Genomic DNA, 22,702 nt, shown 5'->3' on the forward strand with positions numbered 1-22,702 from the left:
AGGCATCAAAATATAATAACCACAGACTAATGAGATATCAAAAGATATAGAGACTCGGATATCTAAGTAAACTGAAAGATTAATGTACTAGATACCCCCTACTTTGTAATGTTTACACAAAGTACCATAAAACTCATTTGGGAAATGAATTCTGGATCAGACAGCATCAACAGATACCAAAAAGATGAATTTATACATTTGTTACATCTTGTAATTGCCTACAAGGACTATGTCTAATGCCCTGCCATGAATATTTAATGGTAACCACCCTAAAAATGTCATGTTCAATAATATTCAACTGTTTTTTTGACAAATATATCTCTGCACTTGAGGTGAAAAGACTTTCTGAAGTCTTGAGTGCGTTCTGAATTATGCAAAAATGTTGGTTTCCTGCCCTTAATGATTATTAACAGAAGAGATGTAGGCAACATACGGTAATGTATGCTCTGATGACAAATATATGTCCTGATCAGGGAAAGTTTCAAGCCATGAAGAAGGAAAAAAAGCATCAAAGATCCACTAAGTCACCTACTGTCTGATTTCGTATATTATAACCCATAAAGTTCCTCCAAGGGAACCAAGCCATTACTTGTGTTATAATTGCCATGTAAGTATTTGTGGTGACTTTCCTTTACTAATGAAAATGTAGTGGTCTGTGAGAAATAGGTATGTTTAGTAGTAAATAACGCTCCCATGGAGCAGTGAGTTTATGTTCTTCCACCTCAGCTCCACTGATGATAATATACAGGCAAATGGCAAATCCTTAGCTTATGTAAATTGCCGTTACACCGTGAGCTTCAATCAATCCGTGACAGTTTACACCACTCGAGGATCTGCTTTTTTATGCTCTGGCTGGCTGAATTTATCACTGCATGCATGAAGAGTCTGATGCAAACATTATAAGGAGCCTGCAAGATGGATAAAATGTGATTAAACATCCCACATCTTTCTCACTAGATGACTTGGCCCAAAACTTGAAGTCATTACTAGGATTTTTCTTACCCCTTACCGAGAAAATACCTGGATAATTTCACTAAATATTATACACACATACACACATGTATGTGTCTGTGGCAGGGAACAGAGACTGTCTCAATGTTACATTATTTGGTGGTGTATAAATGAATCATTTTCAGAAATTCACTAAGTAGAAATAAGTAAATACAACCCGAAATTTCTTTGCAACTGCCCGATGAAATGTGATAGCTGCAGGGTGAATGAATGAACCCGTGACAGGCAGCGGAGGGAGGATTTCTTTAGTCTTTCAAATAATTTGTCAGTGATGGTTCTCATCTGTTGCAGAAACCAGGAAATCTTAGAGCCGCACTTGCTGAATGTACGTGTGCTTTCTTCTGCTGAGCTGCACCTCTTCTGGATTTCGGCCAGCATTTACAAACAGGCTGAGCTCCTTTAATTAAAGAGAATGAAACAGCATTCTGCTTATCGGAATCACACGCAGCGTTCCTCCGGTCCATGTACACTGGCCAAGTTGCCCGTTAATGCACCGGTGGCTTCAAGGCTAAATAAAAACCTCGGTCGGATGTAAAGGGACAAATGGAAAGGGGGAGAGAGGGAGAAGGAGGTCACAGCCTGAGCTTCACACTCTCAAATGTTCCCTTCGTGCTATGATCAGGAAGGAAAATTTGATTCATGGGCCTTCTGCAAGGCACCAGGTTAAGCCCTGCCGCTGTACCATTTGTGCCGGAGCCCCAGAACCTCAGGGGCTGCCCGTGGGCCTGTGGGGCAGCATTCCCAGCCCTGCAGTGCCCTCTAACGGGTTTGGGGGTCATTGAAGGAGCTCTTCCCCCTTCCACAGGCATGGAGAATATAGATGTGGCCGTCTGGAGGACAGGTTGGATGTAAGCTGCTGCTAGCTCAGCACCCTCACTGTTCCCTAGCACAACGCCACGATCTAGCAGAGGTTTCGTAGAGATTTTTAGCAGTGAGGGGTTCAGCATGCCCTCCACCTGCAGGTGGTCGTGATCAAACTTCCAGATTCATGCGCCAAATCACATTTTTTTCCCCCAATTTCCTGCATTTGATATTCTTGCATATTCATTAAGCAGAGGACCGGTTAATGCTCTATGACGGTGGCTCTTTATGTATCCAAGAGAAGTTGAAAAAGGAAGGCTTTTAATGTATCTATTGAAATTTGAAGTCTTGTCGAGTACACTTCAGATCACGCTATCTTTTATGGTTATTATGCAAAAACATGTAAATACTTCTAAAGTCTTTTGTAAAAAGCTGAAACAATGATAATATGCGTCAAGCTGAGCGTTCAGCTTGCAGGTGATTTGACCGTAATTATTCAAAGAACCGGAGTTTCTCTTCTCTGCCTCTCTCTCTCTTTCCCTTCTTGCTTAATTAAACTTCCCAGATCATAGTGGCATATCAAAGAACGAGAGAACGAAAAAATACCGTGGGCAACTTTTCACCTTTGGAAAAACTTTGTGCAAATATTTGACGGAAAGCACGGTGCGACCTGTGTTTGTCCTCTTTAGTTCTTCAGGGGCTCTTTGAGAAAAGGGAAGGCTAAAAAACCTCCTTCCCCCCTGCGCTGCCTGCCTGGGGATGCTTTGCTCTGGGGCTTCCCTTCGCCCGCGGCCCGGCTCTAACGACGTTGTCTCTTTCTTGCAGTTGAGCACCCCGACAAAATGGCCAATGACCAAGGTACGGTGCCCTCAATCTGTCGCCTTCATTCCCGGCATCCCCGCCGCGCCGCCGCCTTTCACCTGGGCTGCACACCTGATGAGGCAGGCGCCGGCGCGCTAATTAATCTTGTTAATGAAGTTCTGCTCGGCTGAGGCTGCTGCTTTGATGGGGAAGATGTAAATTTTCGGGAGAGGAAATTGTTTTGTCTCTTTTCTGAAGGACCAATTAAAATGTCAAGCTGCTTTGTATAAAATAAATTTTTAGTCTCTCTGCTGCACTTCTGAATAATTCACGTTAAATATAATTAAGCTCAGCGTAATTCCCCGGCTCATCTTGCACCCTTTCGTGGGTTATAGATTAAAGTTCAGAAGCCTCATGGTGAGAAATCATAAATCATCTTTTCCCTCAAAACAGCAGCTCTCGTTTAATAATAGCAAAGTTTAGTCAACTTTTCAAGGCATTATCATTATGTTTTCCAAATATGAATATGTCTGATTAGTCACAGCTCCTCTGCTCTTATCTCCTTTTCAGTACTTGGAAAGTGTGTTGCTAGGATATTTTCCTTTTTTTTTTACTCTGGACCTATTTATTCTCAAGTATTTATTTCAATTATACCCGGAACATCATACATTTCTGTGACATCTGCCCAAGGAAACGGTCACGGAGACTTTGGGAGAGCTCAGAGGTGGTGCTGGGAGGTATGTGTGGTTTGGACTCTCACTTCACGCTCGTGTCAAAGTGAGAGGTCAGCCTCAAATCCCTGGCTTTACTTACCAGCTGCCATCATACCCTGATTTAGTGAACTGAGTTAACTTGCAACATGGAAATTCCTGCTGGAAACGAGAGCATTGTTTAGGGCTTCAACCTGGAACACCCATGGGAGTTACCCTGTTTCTTCACGAGGGTTTCACCGTGTACCAGGTACCACCTGCAGTACACCAAGGCAGCACATCCCCGTAGGTGAGACCCACTCTCAGCCAGTTTGGGAAATTCAATGTCTAATTTCAGCACATAATCTTCTCCATAAAGGCAGAAAGAAGTATCTAAATTACAAAATTAAAAGCTGGTTTTGCTCGGTATGATTTACTGCACCACAGCACACACAAATTGAAAATGTCAGGTTTGAATAGATAAAAACTGCTTTTAAAAGGTAAATGTGTTAGGTTGCAAAGAAGCCTGAAAGTAAATTATCAATATATTTTTCTCGAATTTGCATTTAAAATGTATTCAGGCAGGTTCAGAAAATGTAGGAGAGGCTTCAGCACAAAGTATCACCTGGTAAAGCAGGATTGAAAGAGCGTCAAGTTCATTTTTTTAAAAAAATGGGGGAAAAAAGGAAGGCTAGGTGGAAAATAGAGTTTGTTGTGTTTGTTTTAGTTCTTCCCTCTTTTATCATATCTGTACTGCTGCATGAGTGCTATTTAATGACCTTGTGGCACAACACATGGAGCATCTCCAATCACAGCTGGTTGCGATTTCGAGAGGCAAAGCCTCAAAAAAGAGCCTCTGGCAGGCAGCCTCTGAGCTCCTGGCTCTGCCCTCGCTGTCACAGCACCGTAGCTTTTTGTAGCTATCGTAGCACAACCACTCTTATATACATCTTCCATTATTTCTCTAAACTTGCCCCAAATCTTGTGCCCGGGAAACCGGTGTCGGTAAAAGCAGTGCCTTGCTCCTGGCTTTCTGCTCGCTTCATTCCCTGTAATGCTGCGGAGAAGTCGGAGGTTTTCGGATGCTCAGCGTTCTACTTGTGGGTAGAAAAAATACAGAAAATGTGGCAAAGCATTTCTCTGTTCCGTAGGAGTGTGATCTTACCTCCACCACGGGGATTAACAAAATCAGATCCTCTGCAGAGACACCTGCCTCTCCCTTCTTGTGCTGTGGTGTAATTAATGGGGAGAAGTGAATAAGCATGACAGGTTAACTCTGCATATGGCAAGTGAGCACATATTCCTTTGAATGACTGCAGAGAAAGAGTTCTGGGCCATTTTCCTTTTGTGCATCCTGCTCCTCTGGGGAAGCTGTGACCCTTGCGAGGGTTTCGCAGCCTGCAGAAGGGTGCAGCCTGCAGAAGCTCCAGTTCATTGCTTTAAACATTTGGGGGGAGCTCTTCCTCTCCCAGCCAGCTGCTCACAGTCTCAGCATGTATCATGCTTAAAATATAACTATGATTTGTTATTCACTTGAAAATAATAAATTACATGGTGTCACGGTGGCTAGATGAAGTAATGTTAAGACCTATTTCTGCATTTTTTAAAAATCATTTGGAGATACAAAATTATACACAGCGTTCAGCGTGTAGGGTGGTTACTAAATGCATGCTGGATAGCTCGTGGTCGATGACAATAGCAAAATAGCTGTTATTGTGCTGCTTATAGATATTGCTCATATAGATACCTGTAAGTATGAAAGCTACAATGGCTTTCAATAATTGGGAAAGCAGTAGGATTAGCAGGGAGCGAAATTCAGAGGATAGAAACTGCGCCTTGGGTGCTCGACCCCATCCACCTCCCGTCACCCTGCCCTCTCCCTGCAGCAAAGCCGCCTCCTGGCCACGTAAGTTACCAAAATGAAACCTTCTTGCTGGGTCTTCAGCTGACAGCAAGCATGCACAACGTGAGGTAAACATGGTCGGTCCCTCTTGGTACTACCTGTACATAAATACTGCCTTTTGTCTGGGTAGGGGAAATACACCGCATTTTAGTTCTTTAAGGCTGTAGTATATAAGAAGAAATTCTCGGCCTTTTGTGGTTTGTTTCCTAGGCTCGTTGATATCTAAATTCAGTTTCCACTTTTACGTGACGTCCGTGGTGAATTCTAATAAGGGAAGGTCTGAGGTCCTCACTCGATCTGCAGGCAACTCTATTAAAGACAAGTCACCGGGGCCAGGTCTCACTGTAACCGTACTGCGAGCAGCGAGATAAAGTCAAATTTCCTAAAAGCTCGTTTGCCTCAGAAATAATCAAAGCTAATTCTTTAATCATCCAGGGTCTGAAGCGACGCTCACTGAAGTCAGTGATAGCCTTTTAAATTGCTCCGTGCTTTGGACAAGGCCCTTGGGGGCTGTCTCTGCCACAAATGCAATTCTTATTGAGTGACACGAATTAACTCTGGTAGGTCATCCATCTCCGACGCCGGCACGTGGCTGTGAAGTTCAGGAAGCAAAAGGCACTTCTGAGGAAGCAAAGCAGAGTTGGAGGCTGTGGGGCACGTGAGGGAGCTTTGGGCAAAGACCCCGGGGTTTTGGGGCACGAGGCAGTGCAGCCTCGAGGGGCCTGCGTGAGGTAAAAGAGATGGGGCGGAGAGCACAATCTGAGGAGAACTTCAACAGTTTTTGGCCATCGTAAAGGCAGCAGAAGTCGTAATATGAAAATAAGCATGAAATTACAGTTTCAGATGCTCAAGAGAGATTTTTTTGTCACAAATTTTATGTATGTAGGAGAAGGCCAGCTGCTTTCTTAGGAGCTCTTGTTGAGGCTTCCTGAAGTCTAAAAAACTCTGTTTATGATTTTGATCTGGAATTTAGAGGCAAACTGGATGAAGAAGAGATTAATTCACTCTGTTTTATCTTGCCCCAGTTTTCATTTGATAAACCAATATTAAATTTAGTCCACAGTTTGTCAGTATAGGACTTGTAAACAGTAATGTGTGGCCATCGGAATTAGATCTGTGAAAGAAGAAAAAGCTGATCTCTGCCTTTGGATTACAGCCATTTTAGAGCATCCCCTGGAAATTTTGATAAAAGGAAACATACCCAATTTTGAACAAATATTTTTCATTATCTTAGGAAATTTCAGTACATTTTGATAGTTCTATTGGTTTCCAAAAAACTATTTTCCGTGAAATGGACCATTATAAACTATACAGATAAATTTTGTATGGAATGGAAGGTATGTATAGAATAAGTTTTTTTATATGTGACATTCCTCTTTATAGACCATAAACTGGAGATTTAAGATTGAACTTCAGCATTTACTGCCATGGTGAGGCCTGCGGGAGGTCTCCTGCTCCCCATGCCCGGAGCAGGGCCCGTGGCCATACCAGGCTCCACAAAAAGTCCACGGAGAAGATCATGCAAGGCAGTTGTGTTTCCAAATCCCAAGGAAATCTACAAACCTACATCTGTGCTTCCGAATCCCAAGGAAAATGGTGGCCTGCATTGTCCTGCACCAGGCCTGGAGGCCCATTGCAGGGTTCCCAGGTGGTGCTGGGTCTTCAGGGGATTTTGCCTCTCCCGAAGAGGGACCGAAGGCCATCTGTGTGGTGGCACACCTGCAGTTTTACACCTCGGTGCTCTTCATCTCATGAATAAACAGCACACTAATGGTTTCAGCTCTCAGAGCAAGGCAGTTTGAAGCGCAGTCCCGTCAAGTGTGGATTTTGGCTGTCTGCAGTTCAGTCTTCACTGTGCTGGACTTGGGCAGGCGTGTTGCTCTTCACCTGCTCAAAACCTTCCTGTGCTCGGTGGTGGTGGGCTGGAAGCTGTAACGTGCATTTTTCATGTGTCTTCCTGTGTGAAAACAGCTGCCAGTACATCTATAGCCTGCTATCAGCCCCAAAAAAGCCGCGTTGTCTCATGCAGTGACAGCAGAAGGTGTTCGGTTTGCCTCTTTATTTCCTTTGACGGCCTCGGGCTTTCGGTTCTGAAGCTATTTTGCAAACTCTAGGAGTAGCATCAGTGAAAGGATGAGCTATTCAGATTTTTTTCAAAGAGCTGCTTTCTAAACAAATAATGCAGTAGTCTGTAATGCTCTTTGCTAGTAGGAGAAGCAATAAAAAGTATCCCATTTATCAGAAGAACCTCTTCTGAGGAAAGAAAAAAAAAACTCAAAAACTTTCTTAAGGTCAAAAACATGGAAAGCATCTGCAAGGAGGGATCTCAGAAGACACGCTTGAAATTATAAGAAGGGTTATTCCTGCATAATGGTTGCGTTTCCTGCTATGCTGAGACGTCGCTGAGACAGCTACCTCAGGAGGCACCTTGAAAAAGCAGAACTAGAAAGTCAAGAGGAAATGTGGTATCTGTTCATCTAATCGTGCGTTTCTGCCCAAACCCCAGGGTCCTTCCCAGAAGTCTGCCAGCTTACACATACATACTGAAAAGCAAACTTAAGAATATTTCTGCCTTCTCTGAGCTCTTCAGCTCTCACTAGCACAGTGTGTTGTCTCCTTCATTACCTGGTGCTGGCTGTGGATGGGAAGACAAGAAGACACAAATTCTCGTGCTCTGACTTGTTTAAATGATGATGGATGCAGAACTTCAGTGGTCAAAGCTGAATGTCTCGAGGTCTGCCACATAGCGTGGTCAACAGGGGGAGACAGGTGCCTTCAGAAACAGTTTTTTCCAATGCCCACGCAGCATTGCACGTCCCAGGCTGGCCTGATGTCCCTCTTCAGGAATAAACTCTTCAAGGATAAAAGGGAGGGATACCTGGGGAGGCAGGAAACATCAGTTAGTCTCTGCTTTCTCATAGGAGAACATTGCTCGGCTTATTTTCTCAGTAGTTTTGGACTGTTTAAGGCAAAATGCAAGAGCAGTGATAGTGCATCGTTCCCCATCCAGCTCTCCAGCCCAAGTAGTTGGCTTGCAGCAAGCATTTTTCGAGAAAAGAGCAGCACTGCCCCATTCTCTCAATGTCTACCAAGCTGTCTATGCTACCTGGGTGTACCTGAATATGTAAATAAACAAGTAAAGAAGTTGCTGAAGTAAAGCATGAAAAAAAAGGCAAGAGATTTACACTATTATCCCAAAAGGATTTCTGGCCCATTTCCAGGTGCTGGAGACCTGAGAGGATGAAGATCTGTTGTGGTCACAGACATCTTGATTTTTTTTTTTTGCCTTGACAAGATCAAGTTGAAATGGTTATTGAATATAATGGTCATGGAAAAGGGACTTGCTTTTTCAGAAAAAAAAAAAAAAGAAAAGAAAAAAAACGGGTCATTGAAACGTGAAAGACAGAAGTGAAATGGAGGAGTGAGAGATGAGGAAGAATATGTAGGATCGTACGGATTTAGGTTTTGGTACCTCAGAAAGCATGCTAAAACTCATTTTAAAAAAGTAGGAAAAGCAAGTTTGAAGATTGTTTAACCTCCAGGAAAAAGGCAGTTCTGGAAAAAGAAGCTCATTAGTCAAGGTGTTACAATGGTTTGTTCCAAAAGCTGGAATAACACGAAGGAAAAAAGCTCCGCTGGAAACTGGTGGAAGTCAAAGAGGTAGTCCATGGTCTGACCGAAAAAATAAAAAGAGAGATCTAGACATACCTGTTGAGTTATGCCCACCTTGTAAGTGTCTTTCTGGTTGGCATGGAGGGTTTACATCTGAATTCAGTGGAACGGGAGTTTTGTAATTGTCTTCCATAAGATGGGAAGCCCATTGGTGCCATAGGAAGGAGGTGGAGAGCGACGGCAACGCTAAGCACAGGGCACATTATTCCAAAGCACGTTATTCCAAATAATGTCTTAATAGCAGAACAAAGCTGAATGAACCTAAATTCAATCTTTAAATAGTTTTGGAAACGTTTCTAGCCCCAAAACCCCCTGGATATGCTCAATGTAGCCTAGTTGCTACGTTGTTGGATTTCCATTGCTGGTCACTTCCCAAGGCAGGGTCTTCGGGCCAGGGTGCATCCATCTGAGCTGCCCAGGACACCCATCACACCGAGTGCTGCTTTTCCTCAGGAACGTAGTCCTTCATTTCAGAAGAACCAGGAAAACTGAAATGGGCAGCTGTTTACGCAAATATTTATACAATAAAAATGTCACATATAATGCCTTGAAAAGTGCTCTTCTGCTAATTCAAAAAGTACTGAACTTGGAGTCAGGCATGCAGGTTAGTTTTTTTAAGTTCCCAATAACCAGACTGAATTTTTGAATGTGTTAAGCTCCCTCTAAGATCTGTCAGTGTGGGCTAAATATCAAAAATAGCAATGTGTAACAGTCTCCCATTGAGATACCCAGGCTCCTAAGCACAATATAACCCCGGTGTCACAACGTGTTCACCGGTAGCAGTGTAGTACCGTGAATATGACTGCTGTAGAGTGTCATTGTGGTAAACAGAATTACTATATATCTTACATTTATCTCTATTTTGCCTGCTTTTACAGCTAAACATTTTGCAACCTTGTTTTCTCGGGATCAAGTTGTTGTAGCTGTGCAATTACGCTGATTGAAAAGATGATTACACTGAAGTCTCTTCTGATGATAATCATCTTACATTTATTTAGGGCCATTCATCACAAAATACTTGCCAAATTGGTAGACAAAGTTATGCACATCAATTCCTTCACAGCCCACAGAAACACGAGTACCTCTGGAGAGGAATATGACAGTTGTTTAACGGTGCGCAGCAGCAACAAACAACTGCAGGAAAGGGAGAAAATGGGGGTTTTTTTTTGGCCGAATCTGCCAAGGCATCGGATGGAGACGGTGGTCGTTGGAAGGAGAAGTTACCGGGAGTAATCCCCTGCTCTGCATTGAGTTTTCCAGATGTTTCCGTTGTCCCTTCTCCACCCAAAGCCCACCGCAGGCGCTGTTTGGCTGCCCTGGGGCATGGCAATGCCCAGGGGTGTTATGGCATCGGATCCAGCAGACTCTGCCCATCCCAGAAGATCTCTTCTCCCTGAGCCACTGGCCCAGCAGAGCATTGCTCGCATCACACCACGCCACCTGGGAGTGCTCAGGCTATTTTAATTTAAAAGAAACAAACAAACAAAAAAGCTTTGGGGAGATGAAATGGCCACGTTTGTGCTTTGCTGTAGTGCAGCTTGCCCGTCCCAAGAGCATGTTGCATAATCATAAGCTTGGTCTCCACCAAAAGAGCATTTTTTACCCCAAGCCAGAGCTCTTTACCTTCTGCCATGGGCTTTGTCTCCTCGCTCCCATACTGGTAGGGCCAAAGAGGAGCTTGGTAGGACTTTACCACCCTCTGCGATTCTTCTCTCAGATGCAAGGAAGCAGAGATGCTGCTCTTGGCAGAACCATCATGGCTATTTCACCCAAAGCTGATAAATGGGACAAAGCTAAGCAGGTGAAAAGACGAACACCTCAAATTTTACTGCATTAATTTGGAGTGCAACTATTCCCTCAGCAGCCAAAACATTTTTAGAATAATAATAATATTCCTTTTTTTTTTTTTTTAATCTTAGGAGGTAGAAAATAGGCAATTTTGAGAAACAGAAACAGTGAAACAGTTGTGGAGTTACATTTCCATCGTTTTTTCCATCAACAGGTCGTCACGGCGATGGCTCCTACTGGTCGGTGGACACCAACCTGATTGACAGAAGCAGCCTGAACGGTAAATGCAGGCTCCCTCCGATGACACCCCACAATTAAGTGGGGTTTCGGTGATAACCTTCTGGTTTTCTTTTTGTTATTTCCCTCTTGCTCCCCTCTCTCCTGCTTTGGAGGCTCCCCAGTGCGCCCACCACCTGCCAGGATGGGCCCCAGATGTAGTTTTAATCAGAAATGTTAACAAAAAATAAGGTCGGGACACCATATATTCTCTCTTGGCTGTCTTAAAATAGATCCCCACACTACCTGTCAGCTTTCTGGCTGAAGCAGTGTTCCCAAAGGCCTGTCCCCAGATACCCCAGTCCTGTCACAAGAGGTGTTTTAGATTCATGCCTCTAAAATTTAACAGCTCCCAAAAAAATTGTGAAGTGTATTTTATTTTCTTGCATTTCCATTTCGTCTTTCTGGAAAATAGCATTTCTTTATTAATTAGTTCTGCCCTAAAATAGGAAGAAACAAGGCTCAACCCTGTAGATTAACGCAAATTAACTGGACCTAATCATTGCCAGCTGGGGTGTAGATGCAAAATGAATGACTTTATATTCCTGAGCCCACCTGCAGTACCTAACAAAGCCTTGTCACCTCCCGTTATTGAATGAAACAACAGGCACGATTCCCTGAAATGCGGTACCGAGTGAGGTTCCAGATACAAAATAATTACAAGGCACATAGCTGATTAACTCAGACTGATTATTTTCCTCAGCCAAGACAAGGAAGGAATGCTAAGTTTCCTTACCTTCTCCTGTCCTAGTTTGCTGCAGCCAGTATACCACCGTTAGGTGTTGGGGCTTAGCTCCTGCTCTTCCTAATATATATAAAATATAAAATACTTCATCATGATTATAGGAAAAGTGACTTTAGAGACGTAAAGAGAACTTTCAGGACCTGCAGTAAAGGGTAGGGAAAGAAAACGTTGTTTTTCTTGGTATTCTCTGTATTATTTTATGTGATGTATTCTTTCAGTGCCTTTTACTCAGCATGGAAATGAAAAAGAAAGCAAAATCTTTGGGATTTCTGTACTAGGCCACTGTAATGCCAAAAAGATGGCACTTGCAGCTGCTTGTCATATTCAATTGCCTGAAAAAAAGCCATGAGAAAAGGCAAATTATTTCAATAACTTAATTAGTTAAGTAAAGAAAGGACATTAGGGCAGAAAACGAAGGCAGAATATTACAATTAAATTACATCTATCACTATCTAAAGCTGTTATTTGGAAAGATTTGCCTTTTTTGCCTGTCTCATTCAGCTGTACTAAAGGCAAAATGAACCCCCCCACACACATTGTTTAGTTTGTACGTGGGAGGCTGTGGGGATGACGCCATCAGACAACTCCCGAGTTCCTTTTCTTGTGAAATCCTTGACGTGCAGGGGCACAGCTCTTCTCTTTGCATCCCGTTGCACCGATCCTGGTCAAGATTTAGGTTCTTTTAGCTTAAGTGGAAAGGGTTTGGGGGATTTGTGAGTTTGTAGTCTTACAGAGTGCCTATAATACCCCCTTAGCAGGCAGAGCAAAAGCATCCCTCGCTGTTCTGTGGGGGTGTCCGTAACAGATGACCCTATCAGTAGAGACACAAAAATCTGAAATTATTATAAAAGAATAAAATGTCCTATTCCCTACGTAACGGGGAAAAATTGTCAGAAGCAAGGGAGCTGTGCTTGAAGTCAGTTTGACCGGGGCTCGATGCCAGAAATGGGGGCATCTTCAGTCCCAGTCTTGCAGCTACACTGAAACCAAAGGAGATATAATAATAATAATAGCTGATAATAGCAAAAACGAGCTGGTAATAGCAAAAAAGAGCTGCAAGTTATTGACTCCCGACACCACGTTATTAATACCCAGGAAGCGCAAAGTCATTACTCTTTAAATATTTTCCTTTTTGCTGTACCACTGAAATGCAGTGAGATGTAAATCTCATCTCTTCGTGGCACCCTTCTGCGCCCTCCGTCTGCTTTTTGAGATGAATTGGTGCCGCCCGAAAGGCTTTGCGTCTTGTTGTGCTTTACGGGGGACTCCGAAAGAGGGAGAGGAATGAATCCACCGCTAACCGCCCGTCGTTGTCCGTGTCCTTTCAGAGCCCCCCATCGGGCAGATGCACCCTCCCCACGGCAGCGTCACGCCCCAGAAGAACAGCAACCTCCTCGTCATCATCGTCGTCACCGTCGGCGTCATCACCGTGGTGGTGGTGGTGGTGGTGGCCGTCATCTGCACCAGGCGCTCCTCGGCACAGCAGAGAAAGTACGTTCGCAAATCTCAGGGCAGAAGGAGAGGGCGATGACGCCCGTTACGCTTCAAAGTAGATGCAGGCGATGACATTCGTACAGAGGAGGGAGGGAGCTGGGGATCAAAGTGCGTTTTTGGGATGGATCTTTTGTAGTTTTTGGAGGTGTGGGCTTGGGAAAGCTGGAGATCACTCACGAGTGGAGAACGTTCCCTGCCCCCAGGTTGCGTGGTAAAAGAATAAGCACCCCCGCTGCGGTGAGCCTGGAGAAATCAGCCTGTCAGGCACATCTCTCTGTTGTTTACATTGCCAAGTATAATTCAGACACAGGGAAGAATCAATCCCATTGATTTAAAGGAAAAAAAAAAAAAAAGTGTCTGTGCCTGGTGATGCTATCAGACTTTCTGGCTCCGCAGCTCTGCACCTGCACGGCTGAGGACCACAGACAGTCCTGCTCGCCCGGTAACCTTTGGGAGGATGCTCTCCTCCCCAGACAGGCTGTCGCCAGAAGTCTTCCAGGAAAAGGCAACAACAACTGTTTCTTGAGATAATTCTTAAATACTTGGGGAAAAAAAATAAAAAAAAAACATGGAAGATTAAAGGGGAAAATCTAGGATTCTTCTAAAATGCTATAAAAGGGCAGCAGCGTAGAGCACAATGCTGTTTGTTTTTTTTTTAATGAGAATTTGGAGGAGGAGTAAGTGTATTTGAAACAGAGCTGGGTTTGACACATTGAATTTATTGAAAAATATTCAGCAGAAAGGTTCGTTATTCTACTCTTGTGAAATATTGGCCATGAGAAAGTGAAGTGTAAGCATAGTTCAGCCACAAGAATGATATATTTTTTTGCGTGAAGGGCAAGACCGAATTTATTACCTTGATTTGCGTGGATGCTTAGAGAAGGGTGACACTGTGAGAGAAGGGGGGGGGACAGGAGGGCTCCCACATTTGCCAAAATGAGCCTCGAGCTGGTTGAGCACAGGCAGACGGCAGCTGGTGGTGGTTGACAGTCACCAGGGGAAGCGCTTTCTGTAAAGGTGGATCCTTGAGCGTCGGCTTTTTAACTGAGAAAGCTCTCGTCGAGGCAGAAAAATAAGGGCCCTTGCTTCTAGGAGGGCTCGGGTAGCTGAATGCTGAGCTGATTTTACAATTGGCTTCTGCTGTGAATTTTAACACCTGAAAATCAGGCCATCATTGGAAGGCAACGGAAATGCGTCCGTTGAGTGGTGTTCGCTGAATCCAGGCTAAAGCTCTCCTGAGTTTCTTGAAAGGAGAAGGGAATTGCAAGAGAGACAAACAAATAGAGAGGTTCATCTGTCCAGCGTCAAAACTTACATGCCCAGGTCTGAATTAATCAGCCTGGACCTCCTTTGTAGCCCCCTGGGAGGAATGGGCGTGTTCAGAGAAGTGTTTATCTTATCCGAAGATATCGGAAGGCTTTCCATCTGAAGGCATTTATTCCTCTCCATTAATTAAAAAAACTACGAAGCCGGTAGATTTTTATTTGCTGTGTAACTTCTGAGCATCTCCAGGTGTGAACGGGCAGGTGGGTCTGACCCAAGTGACCCTACGCCAGCCATTCCTGAACGGAAAATGAGGACAAAATAGTGCGATAAATGTGAAACGATGGATCTTAAATGTCGAGCAGCAGGGAAAAAAAAAAAAAACTGAGCTTCTTCAGAACAGATTTTGTTGGTGTGAATTTGTTTCTGACCTGCCTGGAGAGCTGCATCCTGTGACACCCAGAGTTTAGATAGCAGCTTTTTTTGGCAGCTGGTTCTTATTATAAAATCACCAGCGAGCTGCTGAACAAAAGGACTGCCGTAAGGGGAAAGGCCAAGTCCTGCTGGATAATGCAGTGCTTCCCCAGAGCAGAAACTTGCAGGTGATGGAATAATCTCCCGTAAGCCTTCGGTGGAAGAAAGTCGTGTTTCTGCAGTTAATTAAAACTTGGCTGAACAAAGCACAGTGAAACATATTACACAGAACAACTTGCTAACTGCCCTAGGTGGCTTAGGATGTGTTTTCTGTCTCTGCCACCAAGGGGAGAATGAAATATAAAGAAACCCTGCGGCAGTTTGACACGGGGAAAAAACAGGGGAGGAAAAGCCGGGTGAAGATCCAGGTGCAATAATTTAGGTGTGCATAAGGGCTCCTGCAGGGACTGAGATCCATCCCTTCACCATAATTACATCCTCGCCAGCTCGTGTGTCTGCTGATGGGGTTCTTTGGAGGGTGGGCAACGGGGCCGCCCATCACCCTGTCCCCAAATACCTTCCTGGTCTGGGCAGGGCAGGTCGTAGCTCATGAATCCTGGCTGAATCTTAAAGGACGATATCGCCTTATGCAACGTGCTCTCAAACCGCAGTACCTGCTTCTCCCGGGAAATTTTTTAAGGCTTTCTGAGATGGGAAACTTGTCTAACACGTCACAACAATTAGCCCACGGACCGGTACCATTAGGTTATGGCCCAAGAGAAAAGATGAGGGTGGACGTCTCTTCTGAGCCTGGACTGTAGGTAGTGCGTATTTAAACAATTAAACATGAAATGCGGTCTTGAACAAGTGCCCAACCAATTAGTATAGTGGGCAGGGATCAACTTAAAAAGAGATGACAAAAAATAAACTAAGACTGATTTGAATCCCATAGAACTAACGTGGATGTGCCAGTACGTGCTTGGGAAGACATTAAACAAAATGTCATCACCCTGAAGTTAAACGGGATTGAGCTGGCAGCCCCTGAAGAGCCTCGGTTTGTTCCCCTGGGACGCGGGTCCTGCTCGCAGCAGTGGCACGGGGTGGGATCTTAATGGGGACAGATGATGGAGCCAGGTGATGGGAGAGACAGGGACCGGTCTGAGGTTTTCAGGCTGCCTGGCAGGAAATAAAGAGGCCAGAACGAAATGATGTTTCGCTTGAAAACGGTGGGAGAGATTTAGGGGAGAAAGAACTGGTTTGTACTCCCGATCTGTTGATGCGTTGTTTTTCTTTTTCTTTTTTTTTTTTAATAGGATTTTTACACCACTTGACTTCCCTTTAATACAGCCCGAAAGGCAAAAGACAGCCGACTTAGAGCAGTTACAGCGCTATATCAGGGCAAACGAGGTGAATTGGAAAAGGCCTCGCTGGGCTTCCTTTGGATGCATTTGTCTGTAGCTGCGGGGGGATGGAAACCCTGCCTACCGCACGACCCAGCACCCGGTCCTGTAATTGGCCCGAATCAGACACTAAAAGCTGTTCGCCTGCAGGGGTCCAAACATCCCATCCAAAGGGCTGATGCTAAGGAGTTATCAGCCCTGCTGCTGCTGATGGCTGGCCCCATCCGCACCGCTCCCGGTGCGGTCCTGAGCCCTGCCGAGCCGCCAGCTCGGGCTGCTCGGGGCTGCTCCGTGCCCGCTGCTTGTTTTAGGAACAGTTCAGAACAGTTAAGGTTGGTTTTGATTCGAGAACGGTTCATTTCAGCTTATTTCTAAATCCATTTCTCAGTTTATTTCTAAATAACAGTTTATTTCTGAGATATCCAGATAGGGAAGGTCCTAAACTGTTAAAAATTAAGCTAGGCGGAGTTGTTATAAACCTAACTTTTTTCTCTGACATTAATTACAAAATGAAGAGCAATCTCACTCTGTATTATTGGAAAAATTGTCCTTTTTAATGTATATATTTTCACTGTTAGCTGTGTGAGTGAGCTGTACAGCGACTGAAGCCCCTGCCCAGGCATTGTTGTGCTGGAGCCTATGGAAACAGACAACTAGAAAGAGTTTTCCCTGCAGCGCGTTTATTTATTTTGAAAGCAGAGCTTAAGTTCTGCTACCGTCATTCAAAATTGCATGAGCCCAGTATATATTCTAGGGGCAGAACCGATCTCTATTTTTACATTTATCCTTAGGAAAGAAACGTGTATCGTTATGCTATGCGAGCTGGGCGCATTTCACGCTGTAAAATAACTGAACACAACAGGAACGCTGCCACCTGAGATCACGTTTCCACTTCCAGGCTCCTTGGAAATGGGTAATGGACTAAACGTGAATCCCACTGTAAACCTTAAACTTCCAAAGCATCGGTTTCTGATGGTTTGCAGCTGAGGTTTGGATCCGATGTGGGTGTTTCCATCACTGCAAGGTTTCTGCCTCCCCCTGGAATGGGGGGGTAGATGCATTTTCAGATGAACCTCAACTTTTGCATTGCACAAACAAAACCTTCCCGGGGATGATTAATTTTCATTTGTTATTGATGACCTTTTCGTCTGCGTTCCTGGCTCCGATTCAATTTGCTGCTCGTGGGCTGTCAGAGCATCAATAATTTGCGAGGAAAAAAAAAAAACAAAAAACAATGCAAGCCGAGCTAGATCATTGCATATATTTTTAAATGATATCATTGCCGTAGCAGTTTTGTAGTTATGGTTGGAATGACACATTCATTACAACCCCCTATTTACTCTTGTGCACAAAATTAGTTTGGGGCTGAATTTTCCCTTGTCTAGCTCCAGCCTGGAGAAATGAATTATGTTCAATTGAAAGTGACAAAGAAATGGCTGTATCCTGAAGTGAAGAAAGCACTTCTCTATATAGAACCAAAATTAAGGGCTTTTTTTTTTTTTTGAGTGACATTGAAAGAACAACTTTACTTTTTAATTTCAAGCACGGACGTGTATTAAGGTTCGAACAAAGGCGCTCGTAATTATTCTTGCAGGTGTTAATCAGGATGCCACTAGGACCTGTCCAAGCGGGTATTAACGAGCTGTCCTTCCCCCGTGGGGGCAAAGTGCAACGTTCCCTCCTTGTTCTGCCCAACGCTGTCATTTTAAATAATTACCTTTTGGCAATTAGAAAATAACAGGCTGAGCGCGAAAGGTAATTACGGCCAGAGACCAAGAGTCTGATTTCGTAGGGCTGTAAACAAAAATCTCCTTGCTCCCAAGGACCTGAGCAAGGTCTGCTCCTCAGGGTGGCTGTTGAGGACCGAGATATTCCTGCTGAAGCCAAAATATCATTGCCAGGGGCTCCTGGTGATGGGGCAGGACTGTCCTTGGCCTCATTTACATTGCAGGACGTGTTCGGCCCTCGTCTTGAAGGCAAAACCCTTTTATTTATTTTTTTTAATGCAGGTAGTTGTTCCGCCTACCTTTGGCTTTCCAGATCAGGCTGAGACAATTGAGCAAAGAATAGAAATTGATTCAAACAACCGGAGCTTCATAAAGCCGAAAAGCTCCTCGAGCTTTTTTTTCTGGCGGGATAACCCCCGCGCCACCTTTCGCAGTAGTGCCTGGAGCTTGGTGCAGGAGAAGCGGTTATCTGAGCACGATAAGGTTTTCTCTACAGCTGTGAAGAAGACGTTGTGCTCCATGTTTGAGGAGCCTAGCTGCCGAGGCCCAGGCCCTTCCCATGGAGAAAATTCCAGCTTTTCCTTCTTTTTCACCCTCTTTCACCCCTCTGCTGGACACGTGCTGTCCGTGAGCACTTGGTGCCTCGTGCACGGGACTTGGCAAGTGGCCACGTGGGGACTTCGACGTCGCCTACACCTTTGAAGGACACATCTAGAGGGCTTCTCCAGGAGATGCCGATCGCTCAGTGTCCATCCTTGTGGTCTTACAAAGAGGAAGCATGTTCTTACGTGCCTGTTTTCATTTTTCTTCGCTGCAGGAAACGTGCGACCCACAGCGCCAGCAAAAGGAAGGGCAGCCAGAAGGACCTGAGGCCCCCGGATCTGTGGATCCACCACGAGGAGATGGAAATGAAGAACATGGAGAAGCCGACGGGCTCCGACCCCGCAGGCAGGGACTCGCCCATGCAGAGCTGCCAGGACATCACCCCCGTCAGCCACAGCCAGTCCGAAACGCAGCTGGGCAGCAAAAGCACCCCACAGCCTGGTGAGGAGCACCCACAAGGAATATATTGATTTTCGCTTGCTTTCTAGATTTGGGGCATTTACATTCCACGTATTCCCATTTTTTTTCTCCCTTTCTGGTACTATAAGTCATTTTATGGTGCTGCATGAGGAGCCTCTAGCAGAGGGCTAAACTTGGCGAGATTCAGGAGACTGCCAGGACCGACAGCTCTGCTTTAAGCAGAGCATTTCGTAGCATTAAAACCCATTGATAGGTGGGAAAACATCCCCAGAATCTCGTATTTTAAATGGTATCTGAGGTTTTAAACCCACCAGTGTCAAATAGTCAATATCGCTTTAGTAGATAGGCGACGGAGCGAAATAATTCCGCAATATCTGTTGGGGCTGTAAATAACGAAGGTGACTTTTTCAGATGCTTCTGATGTTTCTCTCTCTTTTCCGTAGCTCCCATTCTTGAAAGGAAGGAAAATTTAAAAAAAAAAAGAAGAGTTTTCAGGTTGCTTAATGGATCTAATTATCTTTTTTTTTTGACATTCTGCTCGGGGCTGATAGCTTTCTGTTTATCAAGACAATAGTGACGATGATTTGTATTGTTTTTAATGTAAAGGGCCTTGTTATGTCAGACGCTGGAAAACCATACCCAGAAGTTTCTCTCTGCCTGGCCAGGCACTGCTGTTGATCGGGAGACCTGACCCAGGGCCCAGAAAGATCAATTTGAGAGCGCCATTGATCGCAATAGGCTTAAAATCGAGTGCGTGCTAGGAAGTCATCACAGTGTACGAGCACGTTAATGACAAAGGCAGGGTGAGATATTTTACGTGTAAACACCTTTGGACCGTAAATAAACGCTTTTATGTCGCTTCCCAAAGTGCAATGCACAGCTCAGCGATGCAGTCCCTGGCTTTTCACTAGCAATTAGGTCCCCAAACGGCCATCGAGAGCAGACTCAGCATTTCAGTCCTGAAATTTAGAGAAGAGTCATTTGGGGAAAAAAAAAAAAAATCTTTTTGTGCAGATCTGTTGTGTTTGTTTCTTTTTAGATGGAATATGTTTTTACTTGGGAGCATCAGCAACGAGTAGCTGGAGCGGGTATTAAGCTTCCCAGTATGACAGTAATAAATGGATTTCATCCATGGTTTATTAAAATTGCAAAAGTGGAATCAGAGAATCACAGAACATTAAGTAACATTAATATAAGGCTCATGTGAGACAAGGTATGAAGTGAGAAATACAGCTTTTATTTTGTCGCAAATTACTCCTCTGAACATCCAGTTCCCGGCACATTTTCTTCCTGACAAGTATATTCTCCAGCATCTTTGGACGCTTCGAGTGGCCTGTATTAATGTGACTAAATTAGAGCATCCATATTTCAACACGTAAACAGAGTGTCTAAATGACAGGGGCACGCTGAGCCGCTTTTGATTTAGATGAGACGTAGGCAGAGATGCCCCACGAGGCAGCGTGTCTCAGCTCGCTGATCTAGATAGATGTGCTAGCTGCTCCTGGATCACGGACACAATATTCACCTCGTTTGCCCTGACAGCACTGTCACTGCTCCGTGTCATCATTGCCTGGACTCCAGCAAGCGTGGCAAGGAAAAGCTCTGCCTGGATCTTGCTGTGATAGGAGAAATCGAGATGCAGAGGCTGGAAGAGCCACCACGCGTCCCAGGGTCTGGAGTACGGGCAGTCAGGACGTGGGACTTGGTGGCATGTCACAGCAGACGTCATTTTCATCCTTTCGATGTGTTTCAAGGACCAATTCTTGGCTGCCGGGATTTGTACATCCCTGATTTATTGTATCCTACTTCTCTATTTCAGATCTTGATACTTGAATTTTAAGATAAGTTTATAACAGGGAAGTCGCAAGAAAAATGTTGTGTTTTTTTTTTTTTTTTTATGAAGTGGATGTGGTTAATTTCCAAGACGAAGGGAAATTAAATCATGGAGGGGCTGGAAAAGGAGAAATGGTATCTTAATTCTTTGACAGCAAAATGCAAACAATAATTTTATTCAAAAAAGGCAGCCCAAATAGTCCGCGTGGCTCTTTGCAGGTGGTGATATTTAACGGTTGGCTGAAATAACAGAATTCTAAAAAAAAATCCAGTGATCTCATTGCTGGGAACGAGGTGAAGACATTCGTTTGTCAGATTTTCAACTAAGCTCTTGTTTTTTTTCCCAGCTGCTGAGACAGAAGATGTGGGCAGCAGCATGTCCACCTTAGAGCGCTCGCTCGCTGCCCGCAGAGCCACCCGTGCCAAGCTCATGATCCCGATGGATTCCCAACCCACCAACCCTCGTGAGTACCAGGGCCTTCCCCTGGCCCCCCTTGTGCGTGCTCAGGCCCTGCTCACCCACCTGAACATCTCCTCTGAGCTGCTGAATCTGATCTAGCTACACCTCACAAGTAAAATAGCCACATTTTCTCCATCAGCGAAAATAAAAATCCTGCAAGTGCTTCACAATACATCAGTGGCAAAACTCTGGAGGAAATTCAGAAATCAGGCATCTGCTCGCCTCGGTGCTGGCTAAGCCTGAAGAATCCTCGTTTCTATTTTTACCAGGTGGCCAGTGGTGGATAAATCCCTCTGTCTCCCTTGAAAAGAAATAGGAGCAAGAGTTCAAGCTGGCAGAGCAGGAGGCTTTGCAATGCATTGATGCAAAGTGTGATATTATTATCCGTACTTAGAAGCAGCTGGACATTAGCACGGTTGCTCTGATAATTCCTTTTGTCTGTAGTAGCTGGCCACAACACCATATGCTATTCTCGCTTGGAGTGACTCTCTTAAAAAGCAGAATTTTTAACAGGCATTACATTTTGGTGACCACAGTATATCACTGAACGAACGTCATAGATAAAATGGTTTTTTTTTCAAAGCAGCAAAATACACGAGAAAGGCAGGAAGGCTGGAGAGCACTAGAAAGCTTGTCCCATCCTGCAGAGCTTATTAAAATTTCCGAAGTGACCTTGCCTCACTTCTGAGCAAAGGAGAGGGGTAAGTGAGACCCCCAGGCACCAGAGAGGACAAGCCTCTGGCCTCCACCTTTCCTCTGAGCAGCCCTGTGGTCCAGCTCCTGGCAGCTCTGGGAGTTATCTCCCAGGTTTTAGCTAGAAGTCCCACCTTTGACCTCAGAAAATACATCTAATTAAAAATATCTGGAAATTGGCGTATCTGTGTTAATAACGAGCTGGGAAAAACGAGCACGCGTTGCCAGAAATCCATTTAATCACAAAATTTCTTTCTAGCTCCGATGGTTAAATGTAAATGCCTAGCTGCAGGTGCTCAGGAAGAGCACATCACAAATTATATGTTTAAAAAAAAAAAAAAGGAACACATTGAAGGAGAGGAGAGGGAATAACTTACAATGGCTTTGTTCGGTAAATTATTCAGGGGGAACTGGTAACAGTTCCTTTAATTTGTGTTCCTTACGGGTGTGATTCGGGTCATGCTGCTAAACCTGAGCCTTTCAGGGATAAATCATAGGAGTCTGGGGGAGGTTGAATTCACTTCTTCACACCTCGGACATGACGTATTGCCAAATGGCAGCCTCTTTGTGGGCTGGAAGAAGGACCGCTGGGCTGGGGGAGAGAGCTCGGACCCTCCTGGCACGCCACGTTCCCATCTTGTAACCAGGCTAATTCCACAATTAGGCAATTTGCCCTTTTTTTTTTTCATCAGTGGGATTCCTCCTACCT

The 22,702-nt window shown here is 44.6% G+C and overlaps 1 protein-coding gene across 7 annotated transcripts in view; it reads left to right on the forward strand.

The window, feature by feature from the left end:
• The window catches only part of LOC310888631 (netrin receptor DCC), a 414,661-nt gene that overhangs the window by 370,112 nt on the left and 21,847 nt on the right, over positions 1 to 22,702 (forward strand). For all 7 annotated transcript variants that reach the window (XM_083815528.1, XM_083815525.1, XM_083815526.1 and 4 more), the window contains 5 exons: positions 2,638 to 2,670; positions 10,880 to 10,945; positions 13,015 to 13,177; positions 18,802 to 19,028; positions 21,188 to 21,304. In XM_083815528.1, coding sequence (XP_083671654.1) covers positions 2,638 to 2,670; positions 10,880 to 10,945; positions 13,015 to 13,177; positions 18,802 to 19,028; positions 21,188 to 21,304 — 606 coding nt within the window. The remainder of the gene's footprint in view (positions 1 to 2,637; positions 2,671 to 10,879; positions 10,946 to 13,014; positions 13,178 to 18,801; positions 19,029 to 21,187; positions 21,305 to 22,702) is intronic.

The sequence above is a fragment of the Anser anser genome (assembly GCF_964211835.1).
Source record: "Anser anser genome assembly, chromosome: W".
NCBI classification, from domain to species: Eukaryota; Metazoa; Chordata; class Aves; order Anseriformes; family Anatidae; genus Anser; species Anser anser.